Source organism: Felis catus, chromosome A2, assembly GCF_018350175.1.
Source record: "Felis catus isolate Fca126 chromosome A2, F.catus_Fca126_mat1.0, whole genome shotgun sequence".
In the NCBI taxonomy this organism is placed as follows: Eukaryota; Metazoa; Chordata; class Mammalia; order Carnivora; family Felidae; genus Felis; species Felis catus.
This window is the reverse complement of record NC_058369.1, coordinates 145,010,126-145,031,395: the sequence shown is the minus strand read 5'-3', so window position 1 is coordinate 145,031,395 and position 21,270 is coordinate 145,010,126. Positions and strand designations below refer to the sequence as shown.

At 47.1% G+C, this 21,270-nt stretch overlaps 1 protein-coding gene and 1 long non-coding RNA gene across 4 annotated transcripts; one reads left to right on the top strand and one right to left on the bottom strand.

Annotated features, from left to right (window-relative positions):
- Positions 1-1,920: 1,920 nt before the first annotated feature.
- Positions 1,921-20,513, top strand: LOC123384022. 2 transcript variants are annotated; one of them, XR_006594519.1, is made up of 4 exons: positions 1,921-3,557; positions 16,552-17,107; positions 17,610-19,396; positions 20,378-20,513. It is a non-coding gene; the product is annotated as an uncharacterized LOC123384022 (long non-coding RNA). The 2 variants fall into 2 exon arrangements; XR_006594518.1 differs by having other exon boundaries at positions 1,929-3,557; positions 17,610-18,465; positions 18,863-20,477.
- Positions 7,449-20,629, bottom strand: FAM71F2 (family with sequence similarity 71 member F2). 2 transcript variants are annotated; one of them, XM_003983013.6, is made up of 5 exons: positions 20,477-20,629; positions 17,657-17,841; positions 16,576-16,825; positions 12,812-12,930; positions 7,449-7,813 (listed from the first exon to the last, which is right to left on the bottom strand). In XM_003983013.6, exons 1-5 carry the CDS (start codon positions 20,627-20,629, stop codon positions 7,618-7,620), a joined length of 903 nt encoding a protein of 300 aa, XP_003983062.1. In that variant the 3' UTR covers positions 7,449-7,617. The 2 variants fall into 2 exon arrangements, with proteins under 2 accessions (XP_003983062.1, XP_006929416.1); XM_006929354.5 differs by having other exon boundaries at positions 7,449-7,810.
- Positions 20,630-21,270: the final 641 nt, after the last annotated feature.

The following is a 21,270-nucleotide window of genomic DNA, read 5'->3' as shown; positions in this document are numbered from 1 at the left end:
CAGCGATGACGGGTGACCGGATTGGGCACGATGGAGACTGACGTCTGTGAGCAGAGGCCCAGAGGCCATTGCCCTACTGCCCTCTGGACTTGGAGAGTCATGGGCTGCCCAAAGACCATGCCAAGCTATTCCGGGCCTTACTTTTCTCATCTATGAAGTACGGTTCGGAATAAATAGCCTCATACAATTACGAGAATCACATTAGATTGCAGATGTGGAGGGACGGCTCAGTCGGTGGCGCCTCGGCCTTCAGCTCAGGTCATGGTCTCATGGTTCTGGTGACACCGCCAGCCTCCGTTAGATCCTCTGTTTCCCTCTCTCTCCGCCCCTCCCCCCACTCTCTCTTCCCCAAATGAATAAACATTAAAAAAAAAAAAAAAAGGTTGTAGATGTGGAGACACTTCTAAAAATGCAAAGCATTTACAAATAGAATGTCCTGAGTGTGCATGCGTGGTAACCTCATACTGCTGGTCACATTCTTCTTGCATCTAGATCTGTCCCTTGAATGGGGGAGGGAGTGGATGTGACAGAAATTCCTTTCCTTCTTTGTGCAAGGCAGTGTGCCTGACTGGAGACTTTAGGGGCCCATAAAACCACTTTAGAATAAACCATCTGTGGCTATTTCTTTATATGTCATGGACACATGGTATGTTTTCTGTTGCGACTATTAACATTCAAAAACAGAGTTTTGTTTGGGCATAATGAAAATTTTTAGTGATATTTTAATTAAAAAAAAAAAACATTATCCACATCCCCAATGGGGAAATTTATTTATCCTAGTCAGGCAGGAATCAGAGACAGAGCAAAAATTGGAATGGCCCCCCTTTCAAAATATCTCTAGATTATTGTATTTCTGGCTGTTTTCATTCATGGTATAGCTTCTGTAAGTGACTTCAGCTTTAATCATTCTAAATGTTCATCTTTAAATGCTTGTTTTCTGAAGCTTTACCACTTTGAGTTGTTGTTTCCCTATTTTGAAACCAAAGTCTTGGATTTCTCAAGATTGACCCCCTTGCGGGCTTTTATGGGTTCTTGTGTTTGTTGTTTTGTTTGTTTTTCCAGCATAGTAAGGGAGACTTCGTTGTGGGGGTGGGGCAGGGCCAGGCTATTACAACAGGCAGAGGGATGGTTGTAAAGGAATTTTGCAGTGCGGGAGAGGTTCTGGGCTCCACTCCCAATGCTACGTGGGCAAGTGGGAATGTGTAGCCAAAGGGCAGGGTGAGAGCCGGTGGATGGAAAATTATTGAGGAAATATCAGTAGTAAGGGGGATTCCGGTGAACTTGACCTAATAGGATTCTTGCTGAAGACAAGACCCCTGTGTTTTGTCTTGTTTTCTAAATCAAAGGCCTGTGGTTCTGAGAGTTCATCAGTCATTCCCTCGGGCCGCTCAGGATGCAAGTCAGGACCAGTCATTTCTACATGTTCAGTGTCCCCAGAATCTCTGCTTCCTCTACCTCCTATCTCATCCACAACACTAGAGTCTTAGTTGGCCAGCCATTTGTTATTTTTCTTAAGATTTATAAGGGCATTTGCGAGGCTTTATAATCTCATTCCGTCTCACACTTTAAGTGGGTCTGTTCTTGGTATTACTCCTTGAGGACATTTTCTTTTTTCTCTGAATTCCATTTCAGAAACTTTAGGATGCGTCCTTACATTGTTTCGGGGATTGTTTTTTGCACATGTCATATCCTGATGGGCTCTAATTGACTCTGGATCACAATGCTTTGTTTCTTTTCTCTTTTAACCTACGTGTTTATTGGTTATTAAAAACTTTACTATCCCTTATGTGGTGTTATTTTCATTTTCATCTGGGAAATCGATGTCAACGATAAGTCCACTAAACAAAGGCTGTCATTTCTTCCCTTGTTGGGGTCCGGGTTGGGAGGGTGGGGGAGAACAACGTGGGGCAGCCAGGGCTGGCTATGGCAGAAATGGGTTTATTTAACAACCTTTAATTGGGTGTCCAGCAGGAACCAGGCACTGGAGGATACACAAGCGAATAAGGTATCTATGGTTGGTGTATTTGCCAACACAGCATCCACTTTTCTGGGAACAGCACCACATTAGACTTCACGGTTGTAATCACAGAAATTGACAGGTCAACCTTAGCCAAAGGGAACTTCTTGGAAGACTATTGGCGGGTCTCTACCACAAATGAACGTTAAAGGAACCAGGCTTGGGGGATAGGCAGAAACCAAAAGAGAAGCAATAGCCTGGATGGAAGTCCAGCAAGGGCTGCCTGGCCATGGCTATGAGGGTCTATGGATGGCAATTTACCAGGAGGAAACGTCAGAAGTAAAGGGGATGATACCCCTGCTCAGTATGTAAAATTCAGCTAAGTCCTTACAATGGACCTGATGGGTTAGCAGAAGGGCTGGTTCCTGAAACTGGAAAAGCGTTGAGGAGAAGAGGCCACCATAAGAAGAGCAGCTTCTTTCTGTTCAGGGACACAGCCCACTTATGTGACTACAAGAGACGGAGTGATTGTCTTGACCTCCGACCTGGACTTCCTCCTGGGCAAACCCACCTGGACACCAGAGGCAATGGGCCCTTCGATGTAGCCCATACAGATCAGCTTGGAGAGCAGGCAGGAATCAGAGTTCTGGGGCATGGAGAAGGTGGAAAAAGGATTGGATTTGGAAGGAGAAGGGAAGTATCTAGCACACAGAGGCATAAGGCCCGAGTCAGGATTCCTGGGACACTGAACGTTACGGGGATAAACACAAAGAGCGCATGGTGGGGACTTATTCATGCCACTGAGTGTCCCAAACAGACTGGAGATTAAATCCAAGTCCTACGTCCTTGGTGGCACCCTGGATCAGTTCCTTCCAGTCTCTTCAGTTTCTTCAGCGATCTCTTTGATTCTGTGAGCCATTCTCAAATGGACACAAGGACACAAAACCCAGGCTCCTCCTGCCTCAGAGTTGTCCCTGTTGACTGCACCTGGAGAATTCTGGTTGGTACTAGTGTGGTATGGATTGGTACTACAGCATGGGCTGCAGGCCATATAGGTCCCCAACAAGATGGAATAGAATGAATGCGGCAAGATTCCATGAACATTCTGGGGTGAAAACTTAGCCGTCAGTGGTCCACAACTAATTAAATAACCAGTAGTTGATAACAAGGACCACTTGACAACAGACGTGTCTGCCGGAGGCAGGCGGTTGCTGCCTTAGGACAAGATAAAGGGTATGAGGAATTCCAGAACACTGGAGTAGAATGGGTGCTTCTGATGACACCGAATAACTCAAAGAGAACAGAAGTTAAAGGGAAAAACTCACATTTGGTTCTCTCGGTTATTGAACTATGAAGGCTGTCGAGGTCACAGCTTCAAACCAGTCTCTTGTGTGACAGAGGCACAGTGTAAGAGTGAGACTCCAATTGGAAAAGGTCTGAAAGACCCAAACCCTCGGGTCCTTCTGAAAACTCCCCACTGCCCATCCCGTGTGAGAGGAAGCCGTTCCTTCCTTGCGAGAAGGGTGCTGAAGATTCCCTTCCGTGTTATGAGGCCAGTAACCAGAATTCAACTCTATGATGCCCCAGCAGGTGTGGGTAGGTATGTATGGGAATCAGTGTAGGGAAGAGAAAGCATTTTTTTTTTCAATAGATGACGTTTATTGTCAAATTAAGAAAGCATTTACCTAGGAAAACATATCGAAGGAATTGGGCAATTTCTATCTGTAAAGTCTGTAAATATTGATAAGTACCAATTTTAAGGCACTCCATCAGGGAGGGAGAACATAATTTTGAGAGAGGATTGTTTCACTGAAGTGGATGCTGTTACCAGAGATGACATCATAATTGTGCTATTTCTCACAGCGCCGTATATTATAGTTTGCTGTGTTGGCTGAAGCGAAACTCAATTCGGCCTGGTTCACATTAAAGAATGGTGAGAGGCCAGAAATTCCTTGATGCGATGTAGAGAAAGGAATTCAAAGCCTTTGGGAGACAAGAAAGTTGACTTGGGTCTATCATGTACCTACTGCCGCCCTTGCCTGACTCCATCCTTTGAGAAGGCCCTGAACGCTTGCACATCCTCAAGGTTTTGAGAAAGCGCTAGAATGTTTAAGAGGCTCTCTTTAAACGCGTAAACGGGCTCTGTAATCTCAGTGACGAGAAGAGAGTTCTAGGGAGCATTCAAGGACCAGAAGCGTAGTTCTGCATGATAATCAGAGCCGAGAATGGTGTGACCTTTCGAGATTCTGTGTCTGTGGTTCATTAATCAAGGATGCTTTCGGGACATTTTTCATGCCATCTGGCTGCCTGTCCTCCTTTCTGGGGACTTACACGTCGTGAGTTTCACTTCCTCGAGGCGGAAGCCAGGCCTGACTTTCGCAGCCTCCTTTTCAGCCCAAGCGCATCCTGTAACCTGAGTTCTGCCAGGCAGACGCATCTGCGTGAAACCCTCTTGTTTCTCTGGAGTAGGTAGCAGAGGAAGCATCTGATTTAGGAGGCAGCAGCGACACGCTCCAGGCCAGGGCCACTGGTGGGAGCTGAAGGATACGTGCCACAGTGGGGGCACGGAGTCCTCCTTGGAGCAGTCCCGCAGCCGTGGTTGGGCCACTGTTCCTTGTCCCGGCTACGTAAGCCCTCAAGCCATTTCTCTCTTGCCCTTCCAGAAACTCTGTCAGCCACTGGATATCCTTTGAGACGTTCATTTCATGCTTGAACTAGAGTTGGTTGTTGACAACTAAAATATCAGGACTGGTTTGGGGTCTCTAGGAATCAAATTGATAGGCAATGGCTCAGGTCATTTGTATCATCAAATGAAAGCTGGCTCTGATGAATACGGTTAGAGAATCATGCCTGCTTATCACTCCTCAGTCCTCAGTCAGTGCTCACACCCGGGATCTGTGAACGAGGGGAAGGCTGGGACCCTTAACCGGGGATCCTATTACAAACACCGAAAACCACCTGCCATGAATATTCCTTCTAGGAATCTCCAAAGAGACCTGAGGCCATTTACAGTGATAATGTGCCCTCATAAAAGGAAAACACAGAAACTTTTGGGAACCTCGGGCTACTGACTCTGAGTTAACACCAACGGCGGGGGGGGGGGGGGGGGGGGGGGGGGGGAGCGGCAGGGGGGCCCAAAATGCTACGCCGATCAGACTGGAATCCTTCAGACCCAGCGTTGGGTAGAAAAACTGTCTCAAGGGAACACGCAAAGTGTAACACAATCTGTCTAAACTCTTCATCCCTATCCGGAAACATGCAAGTGAGCAAAACAAGCCAGTGAACCCTGGCTAACTTAGCAAGGATGTACAGAGATGCTTGGCGGGGTGCCTCCCTGAACAGACAGCAAAGAGTCAGATTTTGGTGGACATCTGTTACTGTCAGCCACCAGACATCCGCTCCCCTAGCCGTTCTCTTGTGACACCCCTCAATTTCCCTTGGGGAAACCACCCGGCCTGCTGCAGCGTTTGATGAGATGTTCAATTAGCCACCCTTACCTGAATGCGCAGAGCTGTTCTGATGTCAGTGCACTCCAAGACTGGCTCTCTAACGGTCCCTTTGAGTCTGTGAGCTAACCCAGATCCTTCCAATAAATTCCCTTTGGTTTAAATTTGAGTCAGCTTCTTTTATTGGCAAAGAACTCTAACATACAGTGGCATCTATTCCCAAAGGGTTCCTAGCCCCACCAAGGAAATGAACATGTAAACAAGGATAAAGGTGTGAGAAGGGCAATACACAGGCAGACACAGAGTACGATATTAGCGTAGAGGAACTCCCAACAGTAGGGACAAGGATCACGACAGCAATAGGTAGAAATGCAAGGAAAGTTCCTTGTGTAGAGTGAAGGACAAACAACACCCTCGTAGTGTCTAAACACCTCGTGCGTTTTGGAGACCACAAGAAATTGAGCATGTGGGAACGTGAGGTTCAATGGAAGCAGCCTCTGGAGAGGCGGAGGGGCTGGAGATCGATCCAAGCCTGGCCATTTCATAACAGCGAGTTTAGTTTTTATCAAGGGTGAAGCTGTGGTCAGAATGGCGTTTCAGAAAGATCGCTCTTTCGAAGTAAAGAAGGGAAGTGGGTTGGGAGAAATCGGAAACTCATTGGGCTTTGGAGTTAGACTGGGTTCAGGTCCTGGCCCTGCTACTGACTCCCTCTATGACCTTAGGCAAGTTCTTGAACCTCTCTGAGGCTCATATTCATCATCTGTAAAATGTGGTAACAAGAGTATCTACCTCCCAATGAGTTGCGTGGATTAAGTGATCTCTGTAAAGTTTCACCAGAGAGTTGGGCACATGGTAGGTTGCTAACGAAGTTAGCTATTATTGGCATAATGATGACAGCTTGGGAGACCCGCTGGGGTCATCGCAATAGTTTAGGTGAGAGTTGATGGAGTTTTAAAACAAGGCAATAGAAATGAGGCGGAGAGCCCCTAAATGTTTGTAAATACACTGCATCAGTTGAGTGACTGGCCATTCATACAGGGACACTTCGAGAGTGGCATGGGTACATATCAATAATGATATAGGACCACAAGCATACATTGGGGAGCATGGTCACCCTTCACATTAGCTTGCTCTAAGTTCTGCTGCTAGACATCCCTCACCAGCACCAACACTGCTCAGCTTGATTACAGCAGGCTGGCAGGAAATTTGTTTGGTTTTTATTTTTATTGCAGATGAAAAGAAACCCACAGGCACTGGGCATACTCCCAGCTCATGTCTTTTTTATGATCCTCTTGAGCCAGGATTTATAGCTGAGCCCACCTGAGTGCGCACAAGGGGAAGACGGGCACGTTCTTTCTCACTCTGTCACTCTATTTCCTATCGCGTGGACTCTAGAAAGGTGGGTCCTCTAGCCTTGATTTGCAGACCCGTGGCTCAAACACCATGCCAGCCTCAGTGGGCTTCCTATGTCTCCGGAATAGGGCTCAGTATCTCTCCCACGCCGTCCCTCGAGGCAGGTAACTTGTCTGTTTGGGCCTCTCTAATATGCCCAGCATCAAGCACAGTGCCTGGCACCTAGAGGGGGCTTGATAAATAGTTACTGAATATTGTGGTAGTGTTGTCCACGTAAGTATTTGCCATTTGTCCAGAGGCTGGCCAGAGCTCCTGCCCCACCCCTCATACACACAGATACTGTGTCTTCTAGTTTGCTTTCATTAAGCCCGGGCTAGGAAAAGCCAAATCCGTTAGGACTCCTGGTCACTGGTGGTCATCGTCATAGTTGGTCGGCATCATTGTCAAGATTTCTCTCACTTTGGGTTTGCAGCAGCCCTGCCTCTGTTTCCCCCTACCCCCCTGAATGAGGAAGTTGGCTTTTTCCTCAGGCCCATTCCTCTGGACTGGACTTCTTGGCTCTGCTTGGCTGCTTTGGGGTTCCAGCTGAGCAGACAGAACATTTTCCCCATTTATTTTCCTAAGGGGTGAGCTCCCGTTCCTAATCGGTCCATCCCCAGCCTGAAGCCCCGCAGAGCACAGCCCGTAACAACTAGGAACTCACTTGGAGGTTTATTGGTGGAAGTACAAAGCACTGTGTTATAAGCACCCTCATACCTCTCCCACGGTCTTTTGGCCCCCAGTGGGAAAACAGCATTGATAGGAGATTGTGGCAAGCGCACAGAATGAAGCCAGGGAAGATCGCCCCGTTCTGGATAGGTGTCAGGGTCCAAAAAAGTTCTCTCCTAGGGAACTGGCAACAGGAGCTTGCAGGAAGTGCTCATCTGGATTCTCTTGTTCCCAGAGGCTGTGGCTCAAGGCAGCTCTCATGGGTATTTTCAAACTGACTGGAGATGCCACCCGCAAGGGGGTCTTAGAGCTGTCCAAATTGTCTATTTTGATGGCGACATTGGTGCTACTGTGGGAGCCCAGGAATTTTGGAGTCATTGAAAGCAATAAAAGAAAGAGAAAGCATTGTTAGTTTAATTAAAAAAATTGTTTCTAAATTGTATATTTTCCAGTACAAGTGCCTTGAGTGTAGATGCGGATGTGGGAATGATGGCCAGGGACGACATGTATAAATGGTATGATATATCAAGAGAGACTTGGGGACGCCTGCATGGCTCAGTTGGTTAAGCGTCCGACTTCAGCTCAGGTCATGATCTCACGGGTTCATGGGTTTGAACCCGTGAGATCTGTGTGCAGACAGTGCGGAGCCTGCTTGGGATTCTCTCTCTCTCCCTCTCTCTGCCCCTCCCCCACTCACATGCACACGCTCTTCCACTCTCTCTCTCTCTCTCAAAATAAATAAATAAACATAAAGAGAGAGAGAGAGAGAGTGACTTGAACAAAGAAAACCAAGCGGGAGGGAGGCTCCAGCTAAGGTCTGCTCTGCTGGAGTGGAACAGACACCCCTCCAAATCTTAAGCACCATTTTTATGTGGTGAGAACCTAATTTGTTAACTAAGACTCCAAGGCAAGATCTGAGCCCCGTGGGATCTGCCTGATGCCCACAATAACCTGACAGTTATCAGCATAAGGAAAAGAAAACCTCACGACAGTTCTCCAAAACAGTAACAGCTTTGAAAAAAGTTACAGCCACTGAATGTGCCTAGAAAAACACAGAGTGTGGCCAACATTTTTAAAAATGTTGATTCTAAGTGAAATACATGGTTATTTTATTTTATTTTTAAAATTTTATTTTTCAACGTTTATTTTTTTTGGGGGGGGGGGGAGGGGCAGAGAGAGAGGGAGACAGAGGGTCCAAAGTGGGCTCTGTGCTGACAGCAGAGAGCCCGGTGCGTGGCTTGAACTCATGACCTGAGCCCAAGTCAGACTCTTAACCAACTGAGCCACCCAGGAACCCCCGGTTTGTTTTTTGTTTGTTTTTTCCTTTAAAATAACCATGTTGGGGGGGCGCCTGGGTGGCTTGGTCGGTTAAGCGTCCGACTTCGGCTCAGGTCATGATCTCATGGTCCGTGAGTGCGAGCCCCGCGTCGGGCTCTGTGCTGACCGCTCAGAGCCTGGAGCCTGTTTCGGATTCTGTGTCTCCCTTTCTCTCTGACCCTCCCCTGTTCATGCTCTGTCTCTCTCTGTCTCAAAAATAAATAAACGTTAAAAAAAAAAAATAACCATGTTGGGGCACCTGGGTGGCTCAGTCAGTTGAGCATCTGGCTCTTGATTTTGGCTCAGGTCGTGATCTCAGGGTCGTGGAATTGAGTCCCGCACCAGGCTCCTCACTGAGTGTGGAGCCTTCTTGAGAGTCTCTCTCTCTCTCTCTCTCTCCCTCTGCCTCATTTCCCTGCTCTCTCTCTCTAAAAATTAAAAAAAAAAATAAATGAAAACAAGGGGAAACCACAAAAAAGCACCAAATGGAAAATAAAAATCACTCACACTGTAACTATTCAAAGATAAGATGCGATGATTTTTTAAGTGAAAATAAGTTTAGTTATGTAGCCAGAGCCTGGCGAAATGGACAAATAGTCTACAAAATCTTTGCCATAAAACACCTAGAGATTCTAGATAAAATATAATCACATAATTTAAAATGTATTGTTAAGCCCACAAAAAGCAAAGAACAATCCCAGGGGTCAAAAATTAAAGACTGGCAAAGTGTGGGCTGAAGCTGGGGGTGCCCGAGGGACTTGCCAGTCTTGGTGGCCCCGGGCTTAGGTTTTACCCACTTCAGTTTAGGCCAACATGAGTCCCACAGGTAAAGGCCTGTTTGAGAAAGTTCAGGATAAAAAAAATTCCAGCTACAGACTGCTCCAAGACCCAGACTGTTATCTTGCGTATCTGTCCATATCTGTGTACGAGGACGCACAGAGCAGCAACAGAGCATCTGATGTATCTGAAGACAGGGGAGCTCCTATTCCCCCCACAGGTTCTCAGTGGAAAGTGCCCGGGACAGTTTGAGGAGGAGGAAACTGGAAGTAAGTGCAAGGGCTCTGGCTGCGGTAAAGTCAGAAGAGGCTGGAGCTCTACATGCCTGATGGTCTCTTGAAGCCATCGGAACACTCTCTCTTGCAAGACACAGCCTCACACTAAGGAAAAGCCACTGGAAACGGGGTCCAAATTGAGTAGGACGGGAAGAATAAAAGCAAAGAAAAGAGAAAGATCAGCTAAAGACAGGAGAGAGGATCACAGCCCTAGAAGTGCAAGGCCATCAACACTTCCCAAAAGCCACACAAGAGGGAGCTCTAGAGACCAAACCAGAAAGCAACCTGGACTGACCGTCATTCCCAAAGGTTCAGGAAAATCATTTTCACATTAAAAATAACTGTCGGAGGGGCGCCTGGGTGGCGCAGTCGGTTAAGCGACTTCAGCCAGGTCACGATCTCGCGGTCCGGGAGTTCGAGCCCCGCGTCAGGCTCTGGGCTGACGGCTCAGAGCCTGGAGCCTGTTTCCGATTCTGTGTCTCCCTCTCTCTCTGCCCCTCCCCTGTTCATGCTCTGTCTCTCTCTGTCCCAAAAATAAATAAACGTTGGGAAAAAAAAAAAAAAAAAGAAACCATTATTTCCCAAAATGAAGCCTAAACCAGAAAGAATACAGGAGCAAACAAAGCAGACAGTGCCTTAAGAGGAAGAAAAGAATAGAAGGAGAGCTTAGAGAAAGAAAAAGAGAAAATGACAGCTCTAGTTGATAGGCAAAGATGAGCCAATATTCAAATAACAAGAGTATCCAAAAGAGAAAATGTTGCATTACAATTCAATACAACTGTCTTGAAAGTAAAAACAAAACAAAACAAAACCAAACCAAACCCAAGAACCACAAGACTGGGAAGCACATATAAAGGCACGCAATGACCTGGGAGAGCAGCCCAGCATGACCACCACGGGGACCCTGCCCCAGAGGGAGGCTAAAACGGCACTGAGAGAGAGAAGGGGTGTGCAGAGTCCCTGGTCTTAAGCTGCTGCCTTTTCCCCTGAAGCTGAAAGAGAGGGGCTTCCTAGGATCATCCAGAGGTTTTGAACTGGGGCCCCCTGGAGTCAGGGGTCCTCGGAGACCCCGTAGGTAGGGACACAAGTCCTGAGCAGAAAATCTGAAGGGCGGGAAAGATGGAAGAATAGGTCTCTTGGGTGGAGGAGTGAAGAGGAGTCATTCCTGTGTCCAGGGGCTCATCCAAGTCTGAGAGGACATTTCCTGAGGGCCAGACGTGGACTATACCTGAGACAGAGAGAGCCAGCCTGGAGCCATTGTAAGCCCTGCCCAAGAGAACGTCCTTACAGCCAGAGCCTGAGGGGGGTGGCGGCTGGAGGAAAGGAAGGTGTCAGAGCATCACCAGAGTTGCGGTTGGGGGTGAGGGGGGTGTCAGGTGTGGGACTTTAAAGAACCCAAGGAAGCTTCTAAGAGAAAAAATTAGCTTTAAAGTTAGGAAACAGGGGGTGCCTGGGTGGCTCAGTCAGCTGGGCATACAGTTTCTGCTCAGGTCATGATCTCACAGTTCATGAGTTCGAGCCCCGTGTTGGCTCTGTGCTGACAGCTCAGAGCCTGGAGCCTGCTTCGGATTCGGTCTCTGTCTCTCTCTGCACCTCCCCCGCTCTCTTTCTCTCTCTCTCAAAATATAAATAAACATTTAAAAACATTTTTAAGTTAGGAAACAGAAGGAGAAGAGGAGTGAAAACCCAGTGCCCACCGTGAAGGGCCATCTTAACATGAGGCCAGACTGAGGGAAGGTGTGAAGAGTTCAGAGTTTTGGTAATTATCAGCCACATTTTAATTTCAGAATTGATGCTTCTTTTGCAGTTTAAAGGGACCAGAGGACCTTTTATATTCTTTTTTTTTTTAATTTTTTTTTCAACGTTTATTTATTTTTGGGACAGAGAGAGACAGAGCATGAACGGGGGAGGGGCAGAGAGAGAGGGAGACACAGCATCGGAACCAGGCTCCAGGCTCTGAGCCATCAGCCCAGAGCCTGATGCGGGGCTCGAACTCACAGACCGCGAGATCGTGACCTGGCTGAAGTCGGACGCTTAACAGACTGCGCCACCCAGGCGCCCCGAGGACCTTTTATATTCTAAGAGGGAGCCCATATGCTTAGGGGGCCCGTCAGAGAATCAGCTTTTATCTAAGGGCAAGAAGAAAACTCCCACTGAAAAAATTATAAAGGGAAGGCAAAAATAAATTTACATTAAAAAAACTTTTTTAGTGTTTATTTTTGAGAGAGAGACAGAGACAGAGACAGAGCACAAGCGGGGGAAAGGCAGAGAGAGAGGGAGACATAGAATCCAAAGCAGGCTCCAGGCTCCGAGCTGTCAGCACAGAGCCCGACGCGGGGCTCGAACCCACGAACCGTGAGATCATGACCCGAACCAAAGTCGAATGCTTAACCGACTGAGCCACTCAGGTGCCCCCCAAATAAATTTACATTTTGATGGTATCCTGCAAGTTGTGCTTGTTCAATGTATCGATTGGGTGATCTCGCTTTCGTTTTCCATCGCTTGTTGCACAAAGAGTCTCATACAATTAGTGAATTAGTAAATGGCTTTGGAGCCATGTCTGCTTTGGGTTACTGTCTCTTCTGTCCATTTTACAGAACAGATAAGTGAGGTGAAGAGAACTCAGAACTGTCTTACCCCGGGGGACCCTGGTGAACCGGGTTTGGAGGTAGTCGATATGGAGCTCCATGAGCCTGCCCGATCAGCTCACCCTCCTCTGATAACTTACTCACCCCTCGTTCTTTTTATTGAGCACCGTCTATGAAAGCACTGAAGTTTGCCTAGGGAATATTCAGACCCAACAGCCACAGAGCCTGTTTTTGACAGGCTTGTAATAAAACTGAGGGGAGAAATCATATGCATAATGGTCTAGAATAAAAAGAAGGAACTGAGGTAGTTTGGCCGAGGGTGCCACCGTCCCCACCCACGGCCCAGTGCTGTGGGAAGGGATGCCGGAGCTGCCTGCACGGAGCACCCACCTGTCCGCTGTGAGCTGGGGCCTCCCTGTGATATTCGAGAAACTGCCACTGGTCTGCTCGGCTGTCAACAGCATGAAGCTTTCGCTGGGCTGGGCGGATGGCAGGAGGCTGCTTTCAGGCTGGGTGGAGAAAGTTACAGTCAGATGACCAGGTCTGCCTGGAGTTCTCGGCCTCCTTGGGCCAGAACCTTGAAGGGACTCAGCCTTGAGTCTTCCAGCCTCGACCCGGAAACCTGTTCCTTAAGCATCAGGCCCCAGAATCATCAGAGCCCAACTGGGCCCTGGCAGGACAACGTCCTCTCTCTGCTGGGCTGCCAATGGCTACTGTGCCTGAACATTAAGAGCGCGAGCAGCAGGGCTGGGCAGCTGACTTTGGAAGGCAGTGATAGTAATACGGAAAGGCCTTCAACTGAGACAAGAGGAAGAAAGGGTTTAGGTTCTGAAATCTGAAGGTGTTAGGCAATCCAGCCTACCGATCTCTTTCTTTCTGTGCTTCTACCCTAAGCAGGTCCTGGAAAAGCCTTCTCTGTGTCAAAAGGGGTGGGGGGGTGGGGAGCCTCAAACAAACTGAGAGGAAAAAGCGAATCCTTGGGGGAAAGGTTTACAGACACTTGTGATTCAAGGCTTAAACTTCTTGATACATAAAAAGCTTTATTGGGGCGCCTGGGTGGCGCAGTCGGTTAAGCGTCCGACTTCAGCCAGGTCACGATCTCGCGGTCCGGGAGTTCGAGCCCCGCGTCGGGCTCTGGGCTGATGGCTCAGAGCCTGGAGCCTGTTTCCGATTCTGTGTCTCCCTCTCTCTCTGCCCCTCCCCCGTTCATGCTCTGTCTCTCTCTGTCCCAAAAAATAAATAAATATTGAAAAAAAAAAAAAAGCTTTATTTTACAAACCAGTTTAGAAAAAAACACAAAATGCCAATAGAGAAATCGCCAAAGAGCACAAAAAGACTGTATAATGATGTTCAAACTCCTTGAAAATCAAAGGGCTGTTACTTTTTCACCTATCATACTAGAAAATGTATTAAAATTTATTCTTCTCTGTTGTGATAAGGACACAGTGACATAGACACTCATATTACTGGAGAGAGTATACTTTGGCATGAGCTTTCTGGAAATAATCTGGCAATGTGTATCAAGAGCCTTAAAAATGCTCATACCCTTTGCATTCTGCTTCTAATAATCTATTCTGAGAAAACAAGCAGAAATGTGGTCAGTTCACACAAATGCTTGTTCTAGCATCATTTACCATAATGAAAAGTTAGAAACAACTCTAAATGTCTGATAACAGGAGAATGGCGAAGTAAATTTTAATTCATTCACACAACTACTGGAACGGCATGAAATTATCAAAATGATGTGTATGAAGAGCTTTAAAAAGAAACGGGAAAATGCTTCTGATATAATCTCAACTGAAAAAAAAGCAACATTCAGACATTTATTATGTATTGAATATCCTCAAATATATAAATGAAAAATTAATTTAAGATGGAAGACTGTCCGGACCCCAAACTGTATCACAAAACCGTAATCACCATGACAGTACGGTACTGGCACAAAAACAGACACTCAGATCGATGGAACAGAATAGAGAACCCAGAGACGGACCACAAACGTAGGGCCAACTAATCTTTGACAAAGCAGGAAAGAATATCCAATGGAATAAAGATAGTCTTTCAGCAAGTGGTGCTGGGAAAACTGGACAGCGACGTGCAGAAAAATGAACCTGGACCACTTTCTCACACCATACACAAAAATAAACTGAAAATGGATGAAAGACCTAAACGTAAGACAGGAAGCCATCAAAATCCTGGAGGAAAAAGCAGGCAAAAACCTCTTTGATCTCAGCCGCAGCAACTTCTTACTCAACACGTCTCCAGAGGCAAGGGAAACAAAAGCGAAAATGAACCATTGGGACCTCATCAAAATAAAAAGCTTCTTCACAGCAAAGGAAACAATCAGCAAAACTAAAAGGCAACGGACGGAATGGGAGAAGATATTTGTGAACAACACATCAGTGAAGGGTTGGTATCCAAAATCTATAGAGAACTTATCAAACTCAACACCCAAAAAACAAATAATCCAGTGAAGAAATGGGCAAAAGACATGAATAGACACTTCTCCAAAGAAGACATCTGGATGGCCAACCGACACATGAAAAAATGCTCAACATCACTCATCATCAGGGAAATACAAATCAAAACCACAATGAGATACCACCTCACACCTGTCAGAATGGCTAACATTAACAAGTCAGGCAACGACAGATGTTGGCAAGGATGTGGAGAAAGAGGATCTCTTTTGCATTGTTGGTGGGAATGCAAGCTGGTGCAACCACTCTGGAAAACAGTATGGAGGTTCCTCAAAAAATTAAAAATAGAACCACCCTACGACCCAGCAATTGCACTACTAGGTATTTATCCAAGGGATACAGGTGTGCTGTTTCGAAGGGACACATGCACCCCCATGTTTATAGCAGCACTATCAACAGTAGCCAAAGTACAGAAACAGCCCAAATGTCCACTGATGGATGAATGGATAAAGAAGATGTGGTATATATATACAATGGAGTATTACTCGGCAATCAAAAAGAATGAAATCTTGCCATTTGCAACTACGTGAATGGAACTAGAGGGTATTATGCTAAGCGAAGCTAGTCAGTCAGAGAAAGACAAAAATCATATGACTTCACTCATATGAGGACTTTAAGAGACAAAACAGATGAACATAAGGGAAGGGAAGCAAAAATAATATAAAAACAGGGAGGGGGACAAAACATAAGAGACTCTTAAATATGGAGAACAAACAGAGGGTTACTGGAGGGGATGTGGGAGGGGGGATGGGCTAAATGGATAAATTATTGTTGCACTATATCCTAACTAACTTGGATGTAAATTTTTTTTAAAAAGTGATCTAGGGGGAAAAAAAGATGGAAAACTGTTAAGAAACAAAACAAATAAAAATCAGGGGGTGGTGGCAAACCAGGAAACAGACTCTTAACTATAGAGAACAAACAGTGGGTTGATGGAGGGAGGTGGGCAGGGGGAGGGTTAAATGGGTGATGGGCATTAAGGAGGGCACTTGTGATGAGCACTGGGTATTGTAGGTAAGTGATGAATCACTAAATTCTACTCCTGAAACTAATACTACACTGTATGTTAACTAACTGGAATTTAAATAAAAAATTGGAGAAAGAATAAATATATAAACAAGCAAACATTAAAAAAAAAAAGAACCTGGCAAATTCAATCTAGCCTCTAACGTTAAAGAATAAATGTTTTCAAAGTTTCAATATATTCAACAATGTGAAAGCATATGCAAAATTCTTCAGTTGATATTAAGAAGACAGCATAACTCTAATGCCAAAACCTAATAAAGATCAAACAAAAAAAGGAAAAAAAAATACATAAAATGGAAGACTGGAAGGAAGTATGCCAGAATGTTCCAAGTGATTGCTTGGGGTTGGAGAGAAGTAGGGGTGATTTTTCTGCGATTTTCTAATTTTCTTCAGTGAGCATGATTCCTTTTTTAAAACTTAAAAACAAAAAAAACCCAACAGAAAACAATTTTTAAGTGAGATAACCACTTTATAGCTCTTTTTTTTAAGAAAAAGAAATTCATTTGCTTTTTATGTGTGCGGACCCCAGTTTGATGCGTGTGTATCCTTGGCCCTTGAAAACGAATGCCCACCAATGCCCACCAATCCTCTAAGGAGCTGGGCTTCCCCTTCCCCGTCTCGCTGCAGGTCTTGGCGGGAGGCCCCACTTACCATTATTTCAGTGGAGCTGTTGGACATTTTGGGCACCAGGCAGTGCGTGAATTGGATTCTTGGGTCTTTGGTGGTGATGGACAGACCTTTCTGCAGAATTTTCACCAAGCGGATCCAGAATTGAAACACGGCCTCTGGGTGGTGTTCGTGGAGCCTCAGGTAGTAGATCTTTTCAGTCACTGTCCTAACCCTCAGGATGCGTTGGAGCCGGTCACAGATTTGTAGCTCCACGAACTTCAGGGGGAGAATCCTGGACACAATCGGGAAATCCCCACAGCAGAGGGGCCCATGCATTCAATCAATCATGCGTGCCTACCTAGAGCCTGGCCCCATCTCACTAGGCTCCCGCCTCTGCTTGGGGGATGCCCATGGAAGAAAGCTCATGGTCTGGGAGTGGGAATGATTACTAAAACTAACTCTTCTCTGACTTTCAGGGCCTTCATCACTAAAGAACCTGCCCACATCAATAACAATGGCTGATAGACGATGTCTAACCTCTCATTCAATCCTCACACCCTTTGATGAAAGAAAGGTATTTTTCATTCCATTGTACAGATGGTGAAACTGAGGCTCAGAACAGCTAACTGATGTGCCCAAGTTTAGACCACGTTAAGTAGGAACTGGAACTCAGGTGTTCTGACCCTATTTCCATCCAGATCTCCTCCCTGTATCCTAGTTAACCTTGCTGAGACAGTAAGAAGGGTGGATGTGTCCTGTACATCCAGTATTTGGTTTTTTTTTTTTCAATTGTAACACTCCATCATCCCATCTGACTTTCATACCCCTCGCCTTTTTGCGGGGGAAACCCCCTAAGTCTATAGTGACAATATAAAAGTAAATAAAAGGAAGCCAAGATCCTCAAAGACCAGGCTGAGACAGAGACCAGGGCTCTATCACTTCACCAAGCACAGTGTCTGGTATATCCAGGTACGAAAGACATGTTTTTTAATGAATGAATTCTACATAGTTTATACACTATACATCGTGTATACACATAGCTTATATACTGTCCTTTCTTTTTATCTAAAATCCAGCTGCAAAACAATGCGGTCATCCCACCCCTTCTGCAGCCTTTCTTTACCTGCTGAGGGTGACCACTGGAGCACAATCAGGTGAGCTCCAGGTGGAAAACTGACCCTGGGGCCAGGTGACGTTGGCCATCAGGAGGACGTTGGGGAGTGGCAAGGAGGGCACTGAGGAGGTCACCCCGAGGATCACAGTGGTAGAACCTTCATAGACATCCATCCAGCTCCCGGGCTTAGTGACCTGGAAATCAGCCCAGGTACATGGGTCAGGGAGAAAGAGGAAGACAAGGGTGGGAGAATACAGGTGCTGGAAAGCAGCACTTTAACTTGGGGACATGCTCGGAGCAAGTGTGCGGCACACTGGCCTGGGCAATGACCAGCATCCATCCTTTTTGTGGGTCTCTCCAAATAGACCAGCTCATTGGCGACAGGAAACTGTGTTGCCCTCCTTTGCATCCTCTGCATTATCCAACGTTAAAGGGATGCGTTAGTAAGAAAAAGCTGAGAGGCATTGACATTTTATTCCCCCATCCTCGGGTAGAAGCAGCCAGCACAGGTTTCCTATGATCTGGAAGGGAGATCGTGTGAAGAAGGTTCCAGAAGGGAAGGAGAGTGAGGAAAGAGCTAGTGAATGGGGCAGACCCAGGCAGCCCAGCTTGAGGGACGACTGGGGAGCTTGCCGCAAGATGAGGGAGGGCCCGGCTTGTTGCTAGATCTCGTGAGAACCTGTTCTCTTGCAGCATCAGAGGCAGCCCAGGGAGACTGGCTGCTTTGCACTGGGCACAGTATTTCAGCTAAGACACGCCCGCCTCACTGTCCAGGGCGGGCAGAGAAGCCTCCAAGGAACCACAAGGACCAAGGTAAGGTAAGGAACATTTGAGGAGTGACCGACCAGAGAGCCTTCTCCCAATGTTCTAGACTTTGTAGGACCATTGACACCATTTCGCAACCATGGTGGAGCCGGGGACAAGGGGAAAGCCCCAGGAATAACTGAAATTTCAGTTCCCATACGCCTGACTAGATGGTGTTCCTAAGAAAAGTCCATTTTCGTTTTGAAGGAAAAAACAAAAACAAACATTTCTTGGAGCCCCCATTGCGGAATGACATTTACATGCACTACGAAACACAGGGGCGGCACACATTGAGAGTAAGTGCTAAGTAAAGGTTTGTGAGTGATGTTTCTTACAGGTGATGGCAGAGAGGTGATACTGAGGAGGGGGGAGAAAGGGAGCCACCTAATTGTGTGGGGTGATTCCTTTCAGGTCAACTTTTCACTCTGCCACGGGGCAGCTCCAGCAGACGGGCTTTGCCCTCCCCGGAACAGTCCGAGTTTCCTGCTGCATGAATCACTAAGTGTCCACCCAGAGAATCTACACAGTTTTAATAGCAGGTCAAAGAGAACGGAGTAAGAGAATAAACCTCCTGCCAAAACCTCACACCCAGATAGAAATGACTGGAATTTGCTATCCGGAGTCTGGATCTGCCACGTCCCTGCTCTTCCTCCGCTGAGACTGTGTTAGGAAGGAGCACGCCCGCGGGCTGCCAGCTGATTGCCCCACTCTGCAGCCCCCTGGGAGCAGTGCAGGAACCGGGGAGCACTCGGAGCGGCGCACCGGCTCTTTGAAATCTGGGGGGCTCCGTCAGGGAGTAGCTTGCTGCTCTGTGAACGCGTCTTCTAATTGAGCTCAAATTGTCTCCACTCTCTCCTGTGACTCCTCACTGCTTTGTGACCCCCATCACATGGATTCCTGAACACAGACCCTCCCTATGGGTTCTAGCCTCCCACTTTCACCCAGGTAACTGAAGTCCCTTGGCCTGCAGTGTCCTCCCTCTGCTCCTCCACTTACCAAAGTCTTAGGGATACCTCCAAGAAGGGCTTCACCTCCTCCTCTGGGGAGCCTTCTTCAACTGCCAAACTCCAGAAAGTGCGCTGAACTCCCTGGACACTAGCACCCTTCTCTCTGCTCATGCTTTAGGGATGAGCTGGTCCAAACCACCTGCCAGAGCTTTCTTAGCAGTGACCATGTTATAACATGCCCTTTAAATTGACAAATTCATGAGCTCCTTGGCCAGGGATACCATCTGATCTCTCTTTGCATCTCCTGCCCTGCACACAGCACACAGCACACAGCACACAGACCATGAGAAGCTGGTCATGCGGCACTTGCAAAGGAGCACAGGTATGCAGATCCCAGCTAGACTTCTAGAGGGAGGTAGGTGGGCAGGCCCTCAGTAAGATGTCACACGCACTTTTTTTTTTTTTAAGGTAAACTCTACCCCCAACATGAGGCTTGAACTCATGACCCCAAGACAAAGAGTCATATGCTCTACCCACTGAGCCAGTCAGGTGCCCCAAGATGTCATATGACTATCCCATACTCCCAGTGGCCTCATGCTTCCCAGGCCAAAAATGCTAACTTCCAATGGCCATAGCACCACCTTTTAGGGGATGTAGAATCTGGGCAAGGCCGATTCTAGGGGCTTGGCTCTCAAACAAGGCTATTTCTAAACCATCCCACGGAGAGAAGGTTGGGTTTCAGATCAGGGATTCTAAAAACAACCTTCATTCCCTCTAACCAACCATTCCTTCCCTAGTGGCCCATGGACCCTGCCTGGAGGGTGAGCCCTGAGGTCCCCTTTTGCAGTTTGTAATTCTATTTCCTGAAAGCATATGACCTTCAAGGAGCCCCATCATGCTGTAGGCACAAACTGAGCTGAACTTGGGATCCAGACCCTCTGGTTGTCCCTAGCCATAGCAGCCTCCTTCTCCTCCCCAGGGCTTTCAGAGGCCTTTTTGGACCAGCACTTTTGGACCAACCCTTAGGAACAAGTTCTGGAAAGCGAAAGAAAGTGGGTTCTGAGCTGCACACAGGTACCTGGATAAAGTTGCTTTCAAATACCACCGAGTCGGAGAACAAGTTGAATTCTGGAGAATGAATCAGTTGACAAAGAAGGCCGTCTTCCACCCCCAGATCCACTCCAGGGCCTGGTTCCCTGACCTCAGGTGGGAGGCCCCTAATTTTACTCATTGGTTCTTGGGAAGAATGGGCTGGAGAACATCTCTGGGGCTCCACTCAGACCCAGCCCAATTCCAAGGTGTTGGTGTGACCACTGCTCCCCCCAACCTCCACAGCTCCCCCTCCCCTCCTGACTTACAAGCTGTCCACCAGGCCAGGGAGGGCCTGTCGGCTCACAATGGCAGGCATGACATCAAGGAATGTGATGGGTAACAACAGGAAAGGAAAAAAAGAAGACGCAAGGGAGGATTGGGAATAAGCAGAGCTTTTTTCTCCCCCTTCCTACGCACTACAAACTAGCGGTAATAGTAGTCTATTCCATTTTTCACTCAGTTTCTCTGCATACACGAGGAAAATGCACTACGGTTATGGCAAGACAGTGGTGAGCTGGCCGGAACGGCAAGGCAGTTTCTCCAGAAACCCACAGCCTTCAATCCTCTCCCCAGATGGCGAAGCCCCTCACAAAAACTTTATCTGTGTGAATTCCCTGAAGTCAGGCTCTCCCCGGGCCAGAGGAGCTCGGGACGAAGACGAGTAATTCACGCCAATCTTCCCTACCTCGGTTCATGGGAGAAAATGAGAACTTTTTGGAAACACCGGGCTGTTAACAAGGCAAAGAGGCTTATTTCTTTGGGAACAGTGGGCAGATGAGG